The sequence below is a fragment of the Amblyomma mixtum genome, chromosome 3, assembly GCF_055824585.1.
Source record: "Amblyomma mixtum isolate Tamu chromosome 3, ASM5582458v1, whole genome shotgun sequence".
Classification (NCBI taxonomy): Eukaryota; Metazoa; Arthropoda; class Arachnida; order Ixodida; family Ixodidae; genus Amblyomma; species Amblyomma mixtum.
This window is the reverse complement of record NC_143014.1, coordinates 27,070,712-27,088,727: the sequence shown is the minus strand read 5'-3', so window position 1 is coordinate 27,088,727 and position 18,016 is coordinate 27,070,712. Positions and strand designations below refer to the sequence as shown.

Below are 18,016 nucleotides of genomic sequence, written 5' to 3'. Positions count from 1 at the left end.
TGGGGCAACGTTTCTGGCGGAGCTGCTGTTCATGATTTATATGATAAATATGGAATTAAGGCCACAATAAAGCAATCTAGGATATAATATGTTGTACAGATTAGGCGGAAAGGTCGTATACGGCAGCGACTTCCCGGTTTAATGTATGCGGACGATATTATACTGTTAGCTGGTAGCCAGGAAGATTTGAAAACTCTGGTTAATTCTTGTAGAGACGAAGGAGACACTCTAGGCTTCACTTTTAGAACAGTTAAGTCAGATCTGATGATTTTCATCGAATCATCTGATCAGGCGCTTACAATACAATGCCACGATGTACCCAGGCTGGCAGAATATAAATATTTGGGGGTGTGGATAAACGAAGGACAGATATGCTTGGAGAAGCACGAACAGGCTCTTAGGGCGAAAGTGCGAAGAGATGCCACGATAATGAAACATAATGAAACAGGGCATTATAGGAGTAGAAAACAAGTATGAAGTACTGAAAGTATTTGGAACGGAATGAGAGTGTCAGAGCTTACTTTCTGGAATGCGGTTTTGTGTCTAAGGGCAGAAGTTCAGTCAAGACTAGAAATAAATCGGAGAGCTGATGGAAGATTAAAACTAGGTGCCACTGCAAAACCACGCACGAGGAAGTACAGGGGGAAATGGGTTGGGCATCGTTCTAAGCACCGGAAGCACAGAGTCAAATATTATCTGAAGAAAGCCTGAGGAAATTGGAGGATGACAGCTGGGCAGCTAAGGTATTTAAATACTTATGCAGAAACAGCGTTGACTCACAATGGCGAAAAAAAAACTAGGAAACTAGGAAATCATTATAGAATTCTCGCACAGCCTCCGCCCTCACCGTTCGATCACGTTCCCATTTGGCACTCACGGTAAAAGAGGACGTACTACGTGCGCCGCTATGGACGAGGGTGGCTCTGGTGGACTCTATCAAGGTTCGGTTGCACTATACATAAATAGCCCTGAAATCAGGAGATTGGACAGCCGTCGCCGTAGCTCAGTTGGTAGAGCACCGGACGCAAAATTCGTAGGTTGTGGATTCGGATTCCACCGACGGCGTGTGGTTGCTTTTCATCTGCTTTCTAACCAATCATATTTTAAAAAATAGTTACCATATTGATCTCCCACTGGTAAACACTACAAATAATAATAATAATAATAATAATAATAATAATAATAATAATAATAATAATAATAATAATAATAATAATAATAATAATAATAATAATAATAATAATAATAATAATAATAATAATAATAATTTTATTTCCTGTCAGGCAATACAATACAATTCCGGGCATGCCAAAGCCATCAGTGGCTTGTTGGGCAAAACCCGGCAGCAGGCGGCAAATCTCTTTTTTTCCTACTCAGGAAAAACATTTCAAATTGACAATGCACAAGGAAAAGAAAAAAAACACTTCAAGGAAACACAATAAAGTCATTAAAAACAGGAAATGATCAAGTGGTTTGCTATAATAATAATAATAATAATAATAATAATAATAATAATAATAATAATAATAATAATAATAATAATAATAATAATAATAATAATAATAATAATAATAATAATAATAATAATAATAATAATAATAATAATAAACATCCACTATGCTCCTTGTTTCGGTGGCTGTTCGCTTCCATCATGTATAGGAAACTACCCGGTATGTATGCAGGACACAAGGACAGAGAAGTAAAGACATTTAAACGACCGGTAAAAAACACAGAAAAATAACTGGATTAGTTCAATGGAAAAGAACCAGAGTGCAGAACTATATCGAAATTGGAAAAGGCAGATCAGGAAGGAATCGTTCTACCATAACTCCAGAGGCAGTGCCCTACCCTTTGAAACTAGATAGGGCGTCTTAGAACGCGAAGCTACGAAAAGACATTCAAGCAAGAAGATGGCGCATGGGCAGTACGTGTGTGGTTAATCCGTAGAGTCATTTGAACATCTTGTACTCGAATGTGGCGGTATCCATCCCAATGTCGATGCAGGCGCAGTCACTCTCACTGAGGACTCATGTGAATTAATCTGCGCTAGAAGTTAGCAAGAAGCGATTGGAAAATAGGTGGCTCAAACGTAGAGGTGACATAAGGTTAGAAGTGCACGATTAAAAATTGTAGAAAGAAAATGGAGAATTTATAGAGCAATTTATTACACCGTTAAAGAAATATAAAGAAAAAAAAGCAGGGAATGGTAACAGCTGACACCATCCCGTTTCAAAGGGGACGCTCCTTCCTTCCTTCCTTCCTTCCTTCCTTCCTTCCTTCCTTCCTTCCTTCCTTCCTTCCTTCCTTCCTTCCTTCCTTCCTTCCTTCCTTCCTTCCTTCCTTCCTTCCGTCCGCCCGCCCGTCCGCCCATCCGCCCGTCCACCCGTCCGTTCGTCCGTGCGCCACACGTGCGTTTCTCCTCAAAACAAAAACCGTCCATGCGCGCTGGAAACGCAGCAAGCGTAGACTCTACTTTCTGCAAGCAAGCAGACTGAGCATGAAATCAAGTGTTCAACTCTATACAAGAAGGAGCACATTTCTGCCGCGCTACCAAGGATTGCGCCGCTCTGTTCGCTCTGCGCGAGCTTTCGCGTCGTTTTCATGCGTGCACCGCGCGCCCACCTGTTGCGCCTCCTTTCCTCCGCCAGCAAAAATAATGCCAGACTCACTGCGAGGCTTCTTCAGGGGTCGCCGGATGCCACTGCTCCACTCGGCAGTAGCGAGTCTTCAGGCAAGCCGGCGAAGCCGCCTACGGTGGGAGGACGGGGAGAAATGTCAACCCTGCACGAGACAGTGTGCTCCAATGTTTCCACGACGCTCTGTGTCGGGCTTGAAAGTTTTATTCCCCGCTCACCACTGCACTTTACGCAACGGCCGCGGGGAAGCGCCTCTTCTCTTTCCCCCCTCCGCGCCTCGCCCTCTCAGCACCGGCTGCCGCCGCTGCGTCGCTGGCGTCGGCCGGCACGCGCGCTCCTCTGCCGCTGCCGCCAGTTCGCTCCCGCAGGTTCGCCCCATCCGGTCGGCTTCTCTGCCAATCCGACTACTGCCTGACAAACCAGAGGTGAGCACACGACTTGCCTGTTCTCAACTGCCGCTTTGTTTTGGGCCCCAGTTGAGAGAGTGTTTTCTCTCTTTGGTTCAACGAAGCGGCCGATCTGCTGCGAGAAACGTCTAGAGTCGTGAAAAAGAACATTTAAGTAACCGGGCCTGCTCACAAGTATGCACCTAACTGCCCAGAGGCTGTAATATTAATGCGCTGGTCGTGAGCGGCAGTCTAATCATATTCAACTTATAAATATAGTCTATTACAGGTCGGCTGAAACAGATCCCTACGAATAAGAGCTCAGGCGAAAACTGAATCACTTACTAGGATTAAAGATATAGTTTGGTCACCGATATGGTTTCATTTTTTTTTGTATTAAAGGTATTCAGATTAGCACGAAGAGAATAATTAACCTCCCTCTGCCTACTCGCAGGGGGTGTCCTTCTACGGATTTTTTCCTTCGTATCGTCGCGCAGGATTTCGTACTGCGTTCGTCTTACGCTCGTATCAGCTGCATACAAAACATTTTGTAACCGGATTGTATTTTAGTTTTAAGATTAATTATTTACTTATTCAGCAATGCTAGCCCTCGGCTCAAGCAGCCGTGACAAACGAGAAGCAAAGGGCTGCACTGAAAGATAATAGTTCTCATCAATGGAGGAAAGTTACCAAACCATTTCCTTCAAATTCATTCAGTCACCGGGAAACTTACTCGAACCACTCAAAGCATGATATACAGACTGGAAACGATGGTCGTTACTGGCGAAATGAAAGCGAAACAGACTTCTTTTTTTATATGCTTGTCTTCAGAACTTTTTTAGGAAGCATGCCGAGGTTGCTCAGCTTTATTTTTCTTGTTGATTACAACGTGCTCGCATTTTATTTACACCTGGTCAGATCACTTGCATCTTACGCAGAAGGCGATTTTCGAGACATAAGTGTACCCGGTGATTCGTTCGATGATGTGATTAGTGACCTGAGTTGGGCAGTGGCTTGCCGTCGTCACATGTGACAGCACGCCACTCTCTAATCAAGATGTTTTGTGGCACACAGCTTTTTAAACTCTACAGAAGGATCGTCAAACCATAAGCCAATCCGGAATAACCAGATGACATGCACCGCAAGAGAAGTAAGTACGTGATGCCGAACTGTTTCTGGCGTGAAATTAGGACAGCGTCAAATGACCTCACTTTATAACCTCACGTTGTTTTGTTGGCGCTTGCCATTGATCACATTACAGATGCTTTTGTAAACTCGTCCTCCGATGAAGCTTTTTCGTGGTTCCGAACCTCGCTATCTTTAAAACATTACATCGCGAGCGTCACGTGCCAGCGGACCTCGCAGCAGTTTCCCAACGCGTGTTCCGGCCAGGCCAGCCCGCGCTTTCCTCTTTCCACTGAACGCGTGAGTCCTTGCGTTCGCAGCAATCGCGTTCGCGCCTAGACTCGGAGTATCGTGTCACAAGCTAGAGCCGGTGCCCACGCGCGCTTCGACAGAAACGCTATCGGAAACGGTCACAACTGCTGACACTTTGCTTGTATTGGCCGGTACGGCTGACCCAGCGCTGACCTTCCGAGTACCGGCTTGACATGCCTCGGCCGTTCCTCCCCAGTCAAATCGTGTTCAAGCTTCCCCCATACGCTTACACAGATGTCTTCATCCCACACCACACTCTTCCCTTCCCCAGTTCGACCACCTTGACGAGCGCGGCGCAATCAAAGAACCCTCGCTTAAACACTTCCGCCATTCATACTGGCCCCACACGACTTTTCTTCCCCAAGCTAACGTATGTTGCCGCCTTTTCGTGTGTGTGTGTGTGTGTGTGTGTATGCTTGTGTTGCATATGTGTGCATTTACACACACCCACATAAACACCCCCACACACACGCACGCACGCACACACACACACACGCACACACACACACACACACACACACACACACACACACACACACACACACACACACACACACACACACACACACACACACACACACACACACACACACACACACGCACATACATACACACACATGGGCAGGTTGCCCACCATCCAGTGGGCACGTGAGCAGCCTGCCAGAAAACTAAACACAGCGGCTAAATGCGGGGAATGGCCACTATAAGTGGTAGCGCACTAAAACACCTCTATACACAGCTCAGGTGGACGAAATTAATTCGGAGCTTTTCACTACGGCGTCCTTTATAAACCACAGCACAACAGTTGCCCGTAACAACCGGTAACTTTTCTTGCATTCCAATGGGCGATCTGGAGCAGCTTTCCGAATCCGAGGAGCAAAATGTCTGCCGCGCTCCATTCGGAACTGAGGGTTTGAACACGAATCGCCCACTGAAAGACATTCTTCGGTTTTGTGCAGAAGCTTTCTCAGTGTTGGGTGCAACTAAAAAGTAGCAGAATCGTGTGCCGGTATACGCGTCTGTGTCTGCATGAAGCGATGTAGCTTTTCTTTCTCACAGTTAAGAGGGGCGGCTATGGCCGAACACAGCGCTGTGTTAACGTCTTTCGCATTATGCCAGGCCAACTCGCCCATCAGCCTGCGCGCACATCACCTATCGTCCGCGTGTGAGGCGTTGATGGCTTTATGGCTAAGGCTTTTCCCGCGCCACTTCTGCTTTGAGTTGGCCTACCCGGAAAACGCAAGGAGTAGTGGTGCACTTTTAAATCAAAGTAATTTCAGCAGTAATTATTTTCGCTGCCAAATTACTTGCAAAAACAATTCGTTACATTATTAAATTATTAGACGAAAAAGTTCTTCATTACATCACAAATTACCTAGATAATTAATTAAATTGCAGTATTAATTTCCTCAATGTTTGGGCCACAGCACAGTAGGTTCATAATTTGCGCGCAGAGACGCTCTGAGTCACTGTCGTCGTCGTAATGGTCGTCTACTTAATTATTTTTTTAAATTTCCATTCTCCTGCTTCGCGAATGGGCGCCCAGCAGTCTATTCGTCATTTTCATATTATTACCGCCATTGTTTTTTTAATTATTATTATTATATTAATGTTTTTGAAGGTATTGGGGATTAAGGCATAAATAACTGTTTGACAAAGAGATGCCTTTGATTTCATTGACACGATATAAACATATTCATCGTTTCCAGTACTTTAGCTAGCGTTTCCTTTTCCACTCTCAGGAAGCGTTGGTAAGAATCAGTTTGCGACAGAAAACCACACGCTGCACAATGATGCGTCTCGAAGACGCGTCAGAGAGACTTCCCGCGTCGCAGTTCGAAATGTCTTTGTTGGAACGCTCTCTCGGCGGCAACGGGCGCGCTGGTCCACCGCCCACACATGGAGGACATGCACAACTGATTCACGACGGCAACCGTGGAGCAAGGGTAACTGCTCTTGTTCCGTCTTCGGGCTGCAAGTTAGCGTTGTGGCTCGTCCTAACCAAAACAGCGTTTCCCGTACCTCCTTCTTCTATCGGACCGAACCATTCCTTCGCTCTGCTCTCCTCTTTCTTGAAATTCACCTCTCCTTCGATGTTTTCAAAATTGTACGGCTTCTCGGGTCTCAGCGATTCCATTGAATCCGGTGGGAATGAATATGGGGTCCTACACTCCATTAGGATATGTGGTATGGCTTCCCTGTCTTGCATCAAGCAATGTCGACATTGGGCGCACCGGATTTCGTCTTCAACCCCCAGCCAGACTCTGCCAAAAAATACATAACAAATACTACGTTTGTTAGTAATAAACGGCTTTCCTCTTTCAACAGTTGGTTCATCGGACATTTCATTTCTTCGAAAAAAATTTTCTGGACATTTTTTACGTTCCTTTCAATATAATTACCAATCTTGTCGTCACCTTTATTGTTGCATTTACTGTTTATCCTTGGTTTTTCATTCAGTCCGTACTGGCGCCCCTTTACTTTTTCAACTTTCATTAGCACTAAATTTCGGCGGTTTATCTTCTAATTCAATGTCTCCTCAGATGAATTCATTTATCTGCACCCACACCAGATATGCCGACTCATGACGAGATATTATGCGGTCCTCTTTCCCCAGCTTATCATTTAGATCTCTTATATACGAGTGGCGATAAAGGCAGCCTTGTCTGACCACTGTGCAGCACTCACTAATGGAAGGGGTGAGCTGCGCATATATCAGCTGCACAGTCTGCCTTTCGCCTTTCGGGGTTGCCAGTCGGTGTCGCCTTGAGCTGTGGCCTTTCGGTGACAGCTCAAAGTGACTCATCTTCTCTTTGTCTCTTTTGCCGTTTATATGTTGGAAGGAGAGCACCACATAAGGTGAGACCAGGGCTCCTATTCTACAAGGTGTTTCAGGGAAGACTAAGTAATTTTCAAACGTAGGCTTTTTTCGGGTAAAAATATGGCTTTTTCTGCATAGTATTACCAGTGTTGGCAGACACCGGAAAGCCGGTGAATTGTCTTATTGAGTAAGCTGGTTAACTAATTTCTGATAATTGACTTTTTAACTGTCACAGCTGGGCAACTGGTCGCAATGACAGATTTGTAGACGGCCGTTAGTAAAAGCCATACGAGTTTTTAGGCTTTCGAAAACACGATTATCCTCGGCGCGGCGGCTAGACAGAATGTGGCTACATGGTGGCAAAATACATGCGCTTTCGAAAAGCATGCAGGAAAAGCAACCTTTCTAGTGCACGTAACTACTAAAGAAAGCCAAATCCTATCGAGCCTCAGTGCGAAGGGTAATCAAGTTTTCTAAACTGTAACAACTGATATGGCTGTTACTAACGACCGGCTACAAATATCTAATTTCAAATAGGCACCCAAGTCTAATAGAGTCAATTATCAGAAATTAGTTAAGCAGCTTACTACTTAAAACGATTCACCGGTTTTCTGGTGTCCATCAACACTGGTAATACTATGCCGAAAAAGCCATATTTTTACCCCTCAAATACCTTTTTTTAAGAAATACTTCCATGTCTTCCCTGAACTATTTCGCGTCCATTCGGTCCTCTGTAAGTGGTCACTGAGGCTGCACCCGCGGCTTCCAGGCGCCTGTGGCAAGCTGCCCGGCCATTGGGTGGTTGCCGACCGGACCTCGCCATCTGGCTGCATATGGCAGCCAATGGCAGCCACTTAACGGTCTCCTCGATTTGGCTACACTTTCTACACTAGTTCCCAAAAGTGCCGTGCTAGTGCAGCGCCACTTCTTCCAGTGTGAGTGTAGCTCGACACTAGCGCCTTCGGTGCAGCGGTCAAATCGAGGACAAAAGTGTAGAAACGTGCAGGCCTTCGTCTGCTGCGGTAAATTCTTGTACCTATGTTGGCGTTTGTTGCGTGTGTTGACATGTGCGCGGTATTGTGATATTTCAACGCTCAGCTTGACTCAGCACTGTACAGTTGGTCAAAATGGCTCATTATTTGGCAGCGGCCATGGAACTCGTTGACTCCGACAGCGATGAAGAATTTGAGTGTGCGCTTTCTGTCGCGCTGTGCAAAGTGGCGCGGGTCGACCGTCACCGAATCAACGGCTACTTTGAGCAGGTGACAACTCAATACTTGGGCTTTGAATTCAAGAGGCTGTTCAGGCTGTCGCGCGAGACATTTGACAGTTTGTGCGCGAGGTTCCGGCAGTCGCCCTTCTACCCGAAAAGTGTCTCCGGTCGTCCGCAAATCACTGCAGAAGAGAGTTGCCTTATAACTCTGACCTACCTTGGAGCGCAAACAAGCATGTACTCGGTAGCTGACAGATTTGACGTGTCTGAATCGTCGGTTGTGCTGTGCATGCAACGGGTACTGAACTTTCTGCAAGCAGTTAGCGGTGAGGTAATATGCTGGCCAAGCGCTGCCGACATGGCCCGCAGCAAAATTGCCTTCCTGAAAAAAAGCGGTGGGAAAGGGCCCCGCAACGCCGTGGGGTGCATTGATGGCAGCCACATTGAGATCCTAAAGCCAGACGACTCCACTGCATCATATATCAACCGGAAAAAGTGGCCTTCAATAATCCTTCAAGCAGTCTGCAACGATCAAAACAGGTTTTTGGATGTATTCATTGGCTTTCCTGGTTCTGCACATGATGCCCGGGTACTGAGAGAAAGCACCTTCTTCGAAGAGGCTGCAGACAAGTGCGGTGATAATTATATACTAGGCGATTCCGCATACCCCATGCTACCTTGGCTTTTGACGCCGTACAAAGACAATGGTTCCAGTTTTCCGGCGTGGAAAAAAGGATTCAACAAATACCACAGCCAGCAGAGGGTGGCCATTGAAAACTGCTTTGGCCTTCTGAAGCAACGTTTCAGAAGACTTTATTTGGTCGATGCAAAGACAATTATGCAGTGTTGTCGCATTGTTATGGGAGCATGCGTGCTTCATAACATGTGCAACTCTGAAAGGGATTTCATATCGGAGCTTGCAGACCTGCCTGCTCACGACGAAGTTGGCAATGATGAAGAGCCAAGGGAAAGTGACACATCCACAGCACATTGCGAGAGCCGGAGACGACACATAGCCCAGCATCAATGCTGAGCAACATGCGAAAAGAAACTAGTTGAACTCATTTATTTGCCTCGGCAACAAGTACAAGAGACTGCAGAAGGAGCATTTTTTCATCATGCTGCTTCTGCTTTGCAGCTTTGGCATCCTGCATCACTCTAATCAGGCTGGCAATGCATGTGCCTCTCTGCCGACTCTCCTCGATGCTGTCACTGCGCTGCTGCAGGGTGCTGGTGCTGCCTCATCTTGAATGTCGTCAGCAGGACCATTTTCTGGCAGCATGCAGGACACTGTGAAAGCCGAGGGAAGCTAATAGCCCAGCACCAGTGCTGACCGAAAAAGAATGCACACAGGAGCAATGTGAACTTGACACTCATTTATTAGCTTCAGCAGCTCGCACTAAGCGCTCCAGGAGACGCATTTTCTCCTCGTGCTGCTGCTTCTTCTGCGCCATCGCTTCTTCCAGCACCTTCACGAGGCTGCCAATTGCAGTCCTGTCCTGCCGACGTCTGCGAGCTGGTGTTGCTTCGGTGCTGCGGGAGGGTACGGCTGGTCCCTCCGCAACATCAGCAGGCCCACTGTCGGGCAGCATGTTTTCTTCTTCCCTATTGCTTTCATTAATAAAGGTTCATTAATTTCAACACAAAAGAAATTGTTTGTTCCATGCTGTAACTATATAAGAGAAGTGGCAGAGAAATTTGCTGTTGGGTAGCTTGGTTTCTCGCCATTCCTGTAAGCAGAGCAGCGTACATAGCATATTTGAGAGCTGGAGAGGTCACTACAAAGCGAAGAAAAAAAATGAATTGCAGATTCAAGAAAGTCATTTATCTAAATTGTACAATAATAAGAATTCATTAATTAGTCAAGATTTCTCTGTATGGGGTCCCACAACAGACACAGGCATGCAAGCATGCGAAAGAAAATTAGAACCACAACTAAAACATGCCAGTTAACATTATGTGAACACAATAAGATGGCACAGCTTTAAAATATTGCATCCTAGAAAAGAAATGCCAAGTTGTAGACTTACGCAACTACTCTTCCTGGTGCAAGCAATGCCACCGGAGTAATATGGTGCTCGACCTCCAGCACCTCGGCGAGTTCGCTGTCAAGAAAATACAAGGTCAGAGATTATCTTTAGAGGATAGCTACTTGAACAAACAACTGAAATGCTTGCTGTCCATACCGTTCGTACATGCAGGTTGCTCGCGAATGGCCGGATGAACCATTCTTAGATTTGACTTTTTTATAAGCTCTCTCCATTGTTTTCCACTTATTCTCCGCCTGCAGAGGCGTGACGCGGCAGCCGAATTCGGAATTGACTTGCGCTGCAAGTCTCTCCCACATGGCCTTTTTTGTCCTGAGAAAGAAAGATTTCGCCAAGCGTTAGTACCTCACTATTATATAAGTTCTTGCATAAGGATAACATAAGTTACAGCACGTTGCAAGCTTACACCACGGACCTGTGTGCTTTTGTGTAACTTTTAATAACGCTGAAGAGATGACACCGAGAAACAATGAATGATGTGCTTCTAGAAGTAGATAGTAAACATATCCGTTGCCACTACGTCGAGCCCTAACTTAAGGCTGAGAAAACGTGCATCCAAAATTCAGCAACAAAATCAAAGGGGTTAACGCCACAATTAGTACGCCTATGGTGCGTTGCAGAGATCGGGCTTCTGCGCTATCTGGTGTATAAGCACGCGTCATTACGGCATTTCACACGCTGCGACTTACCTAAATCCACCCTTTCTGCCAATGCCACGTTTAGCTTCTTTATATTTTGCGATCAGGAATAGCGATTTCCTGTCGCCCCACGACTCGCGTTCACCGTCGCCGGACGGTGGCGGCGAACCACGAGACAGAGGTGACGGCGTGGGTTGTCGAAGAGGTGACGGCGTGGCCTGCCGAAGAGGTGACGGCGTGGGCTGCCGAAGAGGCGGCGGCGTGAGCCGACTGGCACCCTCAACGACAGCCGGTGTCGTGGGTGAAGGCGAGCTGGGTGCTGCCTCATGCAGCACACTTATGCGAAGGCCGCCTGGACAAATAAAATAACTTGCAGCACATCACAAACGGCGACATAGCCCACGTGCTTAACCAACAACGTTACTCACCTTCAGTCTCGTACAGAAAACCACCATCGCTTTGCATATGCGAGCCGTACTCATCAAGCACGGCATATGCCTGTGTCTCGACGCCGTCTATGAGCACCAGCATGATGGCTGCGGAAGCGTCTGCTAGGTACTTACTTAAGCGCTTACACGACGTGTACTCTCCGAAACGGTAGTGCAGAAGTGTAGAAGAACTCGTGTAGCGCTTGGCCAAATCGAGTGCCGAAGTGTAGGTGGCGCTGGCTACGCTAACAAATCGAGTGCGCGAGTGTAACACTGCCTACACTAGTGTAGAAAGTGTAGCCAAATCGAGGAGACCATAAGTTTCCCATCTCCAAGAGTCTTCTGCCCCTAGCAAGCTCCGCCCCTGACAAGTGTCTCCCTGCTGAGAGAGTTCCTCGGCCACAGATCACATCAGCCTCCGGCAGACTAAGTAGGATGCAATTGAAAAAGAAACAAAAACAGCAGTTGTTAACTCTATAGTCCATCTCCGCGGCCCCCTGTATTAGTCCGCTAGCCAATCACAACAGTAAACGAAATCAGCTTTTTAATGTTTGACTTTATTAAACAAGCCAGGTATAAAAATTCTAGAGGTTATTTTTTTCTTGTGATTACCTTCTTATTTAGGTGACAAGGAAAGTTTTAACAACAAAGTACTTTTTTGTCGTGGAAGTATTCTATGCAGCGGTCCTGAAAGTGGGCGGAGTTTCACTACTGGCTTAAATTGCATCCGGCTATTGGGTGAGGGATCGAGAAAAAAACTTTTACTCGTGTGCTGCCACGAAGACGAGGTTACTGCTTTGCACTGCTCGAAATGCTCGCTCAAAGGCGGGAAAGAGTTATGGACACCTCTACGGGGCTTTTAGCTTTGATGCCTTGATGCACTCTTCATTTTCCACAGTGCGAGTTTAAACAGGTCTAAACACAATGAATAATTTTGCTGGTTGCGAAAATTGTCTATAATTCAGTGTATCCATAACGACTTCTAAATTAACGAGGCACGACCGCATATGATTCCAAACCACGATAACGTCAAAACAGCGTGCTATAGGAGGTATTCACATGACGTCATCCGCAAGGGGCGCTAGCGGCCGGCGCGGCATTCGCCATGTTGGTGGTCGCGCGCGCGTCCGCCGCAGCCAGCCGCAGCGTTTAAATAGCTGGTGATGTGTGAAATGTGAGTGTATTTCGCATCTCGCCGCAAATAATTTCTGTCCGACACGTAACACCGCGTGTCTGAGTGAATATTCCGTGAACTGCGCGAAGCAGAAAAGAACGGGCAAGCTCAAAAGGTTCCACTTTGTGAAAAGGTCGACCCCCAGTAGGAATGCGGAGGCGCCGGCATGGTGGGCGACGTACAGGACTGCTGCCGCGTGTTGAATTCAGCGGTATCGAGGCCTACGTTGTGCACGTCTTAGGTTTGCTGACAGACCAAGGAATTAAAGCATACAAGCCTATGAGAGGGTGCAATTACTTGACAAGCGGGTGAGTCCAAGAGCCGTGCTTAGGGTGCCGACGGCCGAAGTGCTGAAGGCCGAAGTGTCGTTTTTGGAGAGGTGAGTAATTCGAAGGGTCTGTTTGCTTAGCTGTAGCTTAACTTGTCACCTCTATCTGCTGAACATGACGTGTTACTACTGAATGTAGCGGAATGGCTGCACACTGCGTTACTGCGAAATGACTAGACGTCTTGTGCATTCGAAGCAGCGCTACGTAGCTACAATCACAACTACAAAACATTCTCGCTATTAAGTATACCGATCGTGCTGCAAGCGCATGACGGTATTTGTTTGACCGTTCTGTTGTGTAAACAAGGCGGCTATGATGCTTTGCCTTTCTGCTGAAACACAGCCAGTGAAGCTTCAGCAGTTCGCTGACTGCAGCCGCTGGAAATATGAGTTTCTGCGGCGACAGTTTCAGAATTTTGGCAATTAATCGTGCTCAGAAGAGCGTGTTGCCGGGCTAGTTGGTTCTGCATAGTATATAAGTGAATTGCGCAACAACTTAGACAGGACACAGAAAGAAACACATACAACAGTTCACGAGCATGCGCTCGTGAACTGTTGTATGTGTTTCTTTCTGTGTCCTGCCTAAGTTGTTGCGCAATTCACTTATATATTAATCGTGCTGTTTATCCACGATGTGCCCTGCATTACTAGCTGACAGTTATCAGCTGATATTAAAAGCTGCAAGTCGTGTACATTCTTGCGTGCAGTGCAGCCGGCCAGTTTTGCTGATGAGTGGAGATATCACGGCACAGAATTCTGCTGCAAACTTCATGCACAGTAAGCGTTCCTCAAATATAAGTGGTCGCTGTCGCATTTACCAACATGTAAATATGTTACGGACCACTAGTAGTTCAGGCCGGGTACCTCACGCCGTACCGTGACACTGCGCGGGCTGGCGTGAAACGACCGCAAACATGGCGCGTTTGCCGCGACGATGCTCGCGCCGTCTGGTAGAGCGGCCTCAGTGAATACCTCCTATATCGGATATGAATATACAAGCGTTGTACTTAACCAGAACAGTGGGAAAACAATGCAAATGTATAAATAGGGTGTCATGGACCGGTCTAGCTAATGCCAAGTAGCTGGCTTATGCGGCTAATGCACAAGCGTTGACAAATTCGGCGACTTTTTGAACAGTGTCACGTTTTCCAGGATTATTTGAGTTCGGAACCCTTGTTTACGCCTTGAAAGAAAAAAATAGTATTCGAGATGTTACACCACAAATACTTTCAAGATTGACCACGACATGTATTTTTTCCGCCACATTTTGTATTTAGGGGGCTGATCATGGGTGAAAACTTTGTGAATTAGGTGTCGCACAAATATGATCGTTCTTTTTCTTTTTCTTTTTACTCAAGATTAGTAAGTGCAACCTACTACAAGCCGAAGTTGTGTAGTGCAGTTCTGAGCCGCGCAGTTGTCCTCTTGTTTTTGTCCTGCTGTTGTCCTGCTTTAGTTTGCGATTTCCGTTTGCATATGTTTGTCACCATTCTTTTCTTTTCCGGTCCTTGTCTCGTATGACACGAGTTAAGTTGGCGAGTTGCTCTGCAGAGGACCGGCCGCACCGTACAGTTTCTTTTTCAGGTGTTTTGACGAGGCTTCAGGTGCTTTTCAGAGGAGAGAGCAGTTTCGCTCAGGCGGACTTTGGCGGGCGAGCCGATGTAAACGACGCGCATTGCAACCTCTATACTAGTATGGCCTAGTTTTGTTTTCACAAGTGTAATCTAAAAAAAAGTGCGCATGTGTGATATATAATAAAAATTAATAACACCGGATTATACAAAACTAAGCCGCTTACTGATTCATATAAATTAAGACAATTCCTCTCTGGCGCGGCTTAATAATCAGTAATCGAGGGAGCATGAAGATGGCTGAAAAGGATGGTTGAATGCAAAATTTTCATATACGCTGCCTCCTTTTGCTATGTCGGATAGAGGCTATAACATCAAAATATACTTACAAAATGTTTGTCCGTCGCATTGGCAAATAGATCGATAACGACCAATTTTGTTACATTCTACGCCTATTATAAAATCTAAGCAGCGTATCATGCACACCATCTCCGTAGTTAATTTATAATGCATGAGGCATAATGCGAGGATTAGTCGATTGTCGGTTCGCGCGTAGGCAAGAGCGGCGCCCAGTACGAGCAGGTATACGCGAAGCAGGTTGCCGAATACTAAAAACCAAACGTAATTACAAAAGTACCCAGCGACGTAGAAGGGGCCGCCTAAACGCTAGAACCCGGTCCGCAAGCCGTTCAGACAATACTGGGTCAGCTGCACGACTGGTCGAGCTGTGTACACGCATAGACCGAGCAACCGCGGTAGGCGATTGTTCTGCCACGCAGACCATAAACCCTCCGAGCTTTCATACTAGAATAGAGTATGTCCACTACATACCCATTAATTGTCGTAGCGATAGGCGGCTAGTCTTCCGACCTGCAGTCACACTCCGCTGATGCAGCGTCTTCGCTCGCTAACCGCGGAGAGGTTGGTGCTCGATCGGAACAAAGGGAGAGATGACAAATCTTGATCACTCACACTCTATTTAATACACTTGAAAATAATTCACAGAGCGGGCCAGCTATCTACAAAACATCAACGACGTTGAGGCAGGGGGGGGGGGGGGGGGGGGGGCAACGTCGGAGGTGTGGGCGGCGAACGTTTTTGCACGCGCCGCGTTCTTCGGGCAAAGCCATTCCCTAGCATTTGACGGGATGGGGGGGAGGCGAGAGATAACCACACAGGAATAAAGAAATCACGCGCCACACACGAGATAACAAGGCGCAGAGTAAAACGTACCAGCTTTCAATCAATCAATCAATCAATCAATCAATCAATCAATCAATCAATCAATCAATCAATCAATCAATCAATCAATCAATCATTTTATTTCCTTAGAAAAGGAGGAGTACGGGACTAAAAACTCGAGCAGCTTGACGAGGTCCCGACCCCTTGTTAGTTGGCATGACAGCAGGATGACGGCCAGTCTTACACAAAAATGAAAAAATATCACAAAGAAACGGGTAATACAGAATGAAACAAGACGGCAATCAATCGGAGAAGCAACAAAAGGTAATACAGATAAATCAACACACATAAGCAACATTAGTGAACAAAATTAGGCGAATAGGAAGGCATGGTTTAGTCTTGCAAATGAAGAAGTTGACAAAAACGTTTAATGCGACAGTTTCGGTTTCTGGAGGGATCAAAATTTTGTCGGTCTAGTAAGTTTAACAGCGAAGGTAGTGTATAAGATAGAGATTGTTCATCATAGGAGGTTCTCGGGGTGTGTACAAACCACATTTCTTTATGTCGGGTCTGACAAATATTTGTGTTTTCTTGGAGTTTTGCCAGATGAGTTATGTAATCAATGCCAAACTTTACAAAACCTTTGTAGCACAACATCAACCTGTAATTATAAAAACAAAACACAGGAAGAATTTCATATTTTGGAAAAAGTGGTTTTGTGGAGTGTGTATAATGGACATCAGCTATGTAACGTACAGCTCTTTTTTGTAACAAATGTAGTTTCTGCAAGTTTGTCACGCCAGTTGAGCCCCACACCACAATGCAATACTGCATGACAGATACCACCAGTGCATTGTACAACATTAATTTTACCTTGGTCGGGAGAATGCGACGCAGACGAGCAATGACACCAATGGCAGATGACAATTTTGATTGTAGGTGATCAACATGCTCATTCCAGGTAAGGTGCTTTGAAAAATGCACCCCAAGGATGTTAACGGAGTCCACTATCTCTAACTGCTCACTGCCCAGACACAAATTCATATTAGTTGTCAACATCTTACCTCTAGGCGTGTACAAGATTACTTTTGTTTTCTTCGGGTTGATTTTTAAACAGTTTATCGCGGACCAGCGTTCTAAGACAGACAGCGTCTTATTAGCCTTTATTTCTAAATCTGTTTCCACGTTGCCTGTAATAAAAATGGTTGTGTCATCGGCATACGAAACGAATGTAGCATTATATGTGCAGCTTGCAATGTCATTAATGTAAATTATGAATAAAAGTGGGCCCAAAATGCTTCCTTGCGGCACACCAGTAGTAACTGCCTTCCGTGAAGATATTGCGTTATTGGCATCTACAAACTGTGACCTGTGGGACAGATAAGATGACAAAAGCGAGTGGGCGATTCCACGCACACCATACATTTCTAATTTGTTAAGAAGAATGGAATGATTAATTAAATCAAAAGCCTTAGAGAAGTCTATATATATGCCTAACGCCATATGCTTACACCTGAACGTGTCTAAAATTATTTCTTTTTGGCTCAGGAGGGCTGTTTCCGTAGAGCGATGCTTTCTAAAACCATGTTGAAAGTCTGCAATCAAATGGTGGCGGTTGAAGAATGAGAGTAATCGCTCATGCATTATCTTCTCAATGCCCTTAGAAAATACTGGAACTATTGATATAGGCCGATAATTATTCAGTGCAGTTTTATCACCGCGCTTGAAGACGGGAACAACGCGGGTGATTTGCATCCTCTTAGGAAAGGTACCTGTTGATAATATTATGTTATACACATGGGCAAGAATAGGGCTTATAATATCGATCACAAACTTTACAGGGCGAATCTGGATACCATCGGCATCTAGTGACTTGCTATTGCTTGTAGCTCTGATACATGAAAAAACTTCAAGAGAGGTAGTGGGAGCAAGGAAAAGCGATGCTCCATTCCTGTTTACTGGAAGAAACTGAGCGTAGTTAGTGAGGCTGTGTTCTAAGTCCTGTTGCGGTGCTTGAGTAAAAACGTCATTAAATGCGTCTGGTACTGCATCTCCAGAAATTTGCTGCCCATCATGTTTCAATATATCAGGAATAGCTGAGTAGGAGCTAGGCTGTAACAAAGCATTCAATTTGCGCCAAAGTACATCACTTCG

General features: G+C 45.8%; 2 protein-coding genes across 2 annotated transcripts in view; one reads left to right on the top strand and one right to left on the bottom strand.

Moving 5' to 3' along the window:
- The first annotated feature begins 2,977 nt into the window (after nucleotides 1-2,977).
- Nucleotides 2,978-18,016, top strand: part of LOC149349485 (myosin light chain kinase, smooth muscle-like) — a 223,203-nt gene continuing 208,164 nt past the window's right edge. The window contains exon 1 of the mRNA XM_089578459.1: nucleotides 2,978-3,061. The gene's annotated coding sequence lies outside the window, so the exon portion shown is untranslated. The remainder of the gene's footprint in view (nucleotides 3,062-18,016) is intronic.
- On the bottom strand, nucleotides 9,855-11,869 carry LOC149349488 (uncharacterized). Its single transcript, XM_089578457.1, has 5 exons — nucleotides 11,608-11,869; nucleotides 11,231-11,531; nucleotides 10,680-10,853; nucleotides 10,524-10,598; nucleotides 9,855-10,104 (listed from the first exon to the last, which is right to left on the bottom strand). Exons 1-5 carry the CDS (start codon nucleotides 11,708-11,710, stop codon nucleotides 9,867-9,869), a joined length of 891 nt encoding a protein of 296 aa, XP_089434583.1. The 5' UTR covers nucleotides 11,711-11,869; the 3' UTR covers nucleotides 9,855-9,866.

What these genes read in the sequence shown, in the direction of transcription:
- LOC149349488 (XM_089578457.1), bottom strand. Translation starts at nt 11,710, where the DNA reads ATGCTGGTGCTCATAGACGGCGTCGAGACACAGGCATATGCCGTGCTT. An exon ending in GGCAGAAAGGGTGGATTTAG is followed by an intron (nt 10,854 to 11,230) that starts GTAAGTCGCAGC and finishes TTTCTTTCTCAG; the next exon opens with GACAAAAAAGGCCATGTGGG. An exon ending in GCAACCTGCATGTACGAACG is followed by an intron (nt 10,599 to 10,679) that starts GTATGGACAGCA and finishes TTTTCTTGACAG; the next exon opens with CGAACTCGCCGAGGTGCTGG.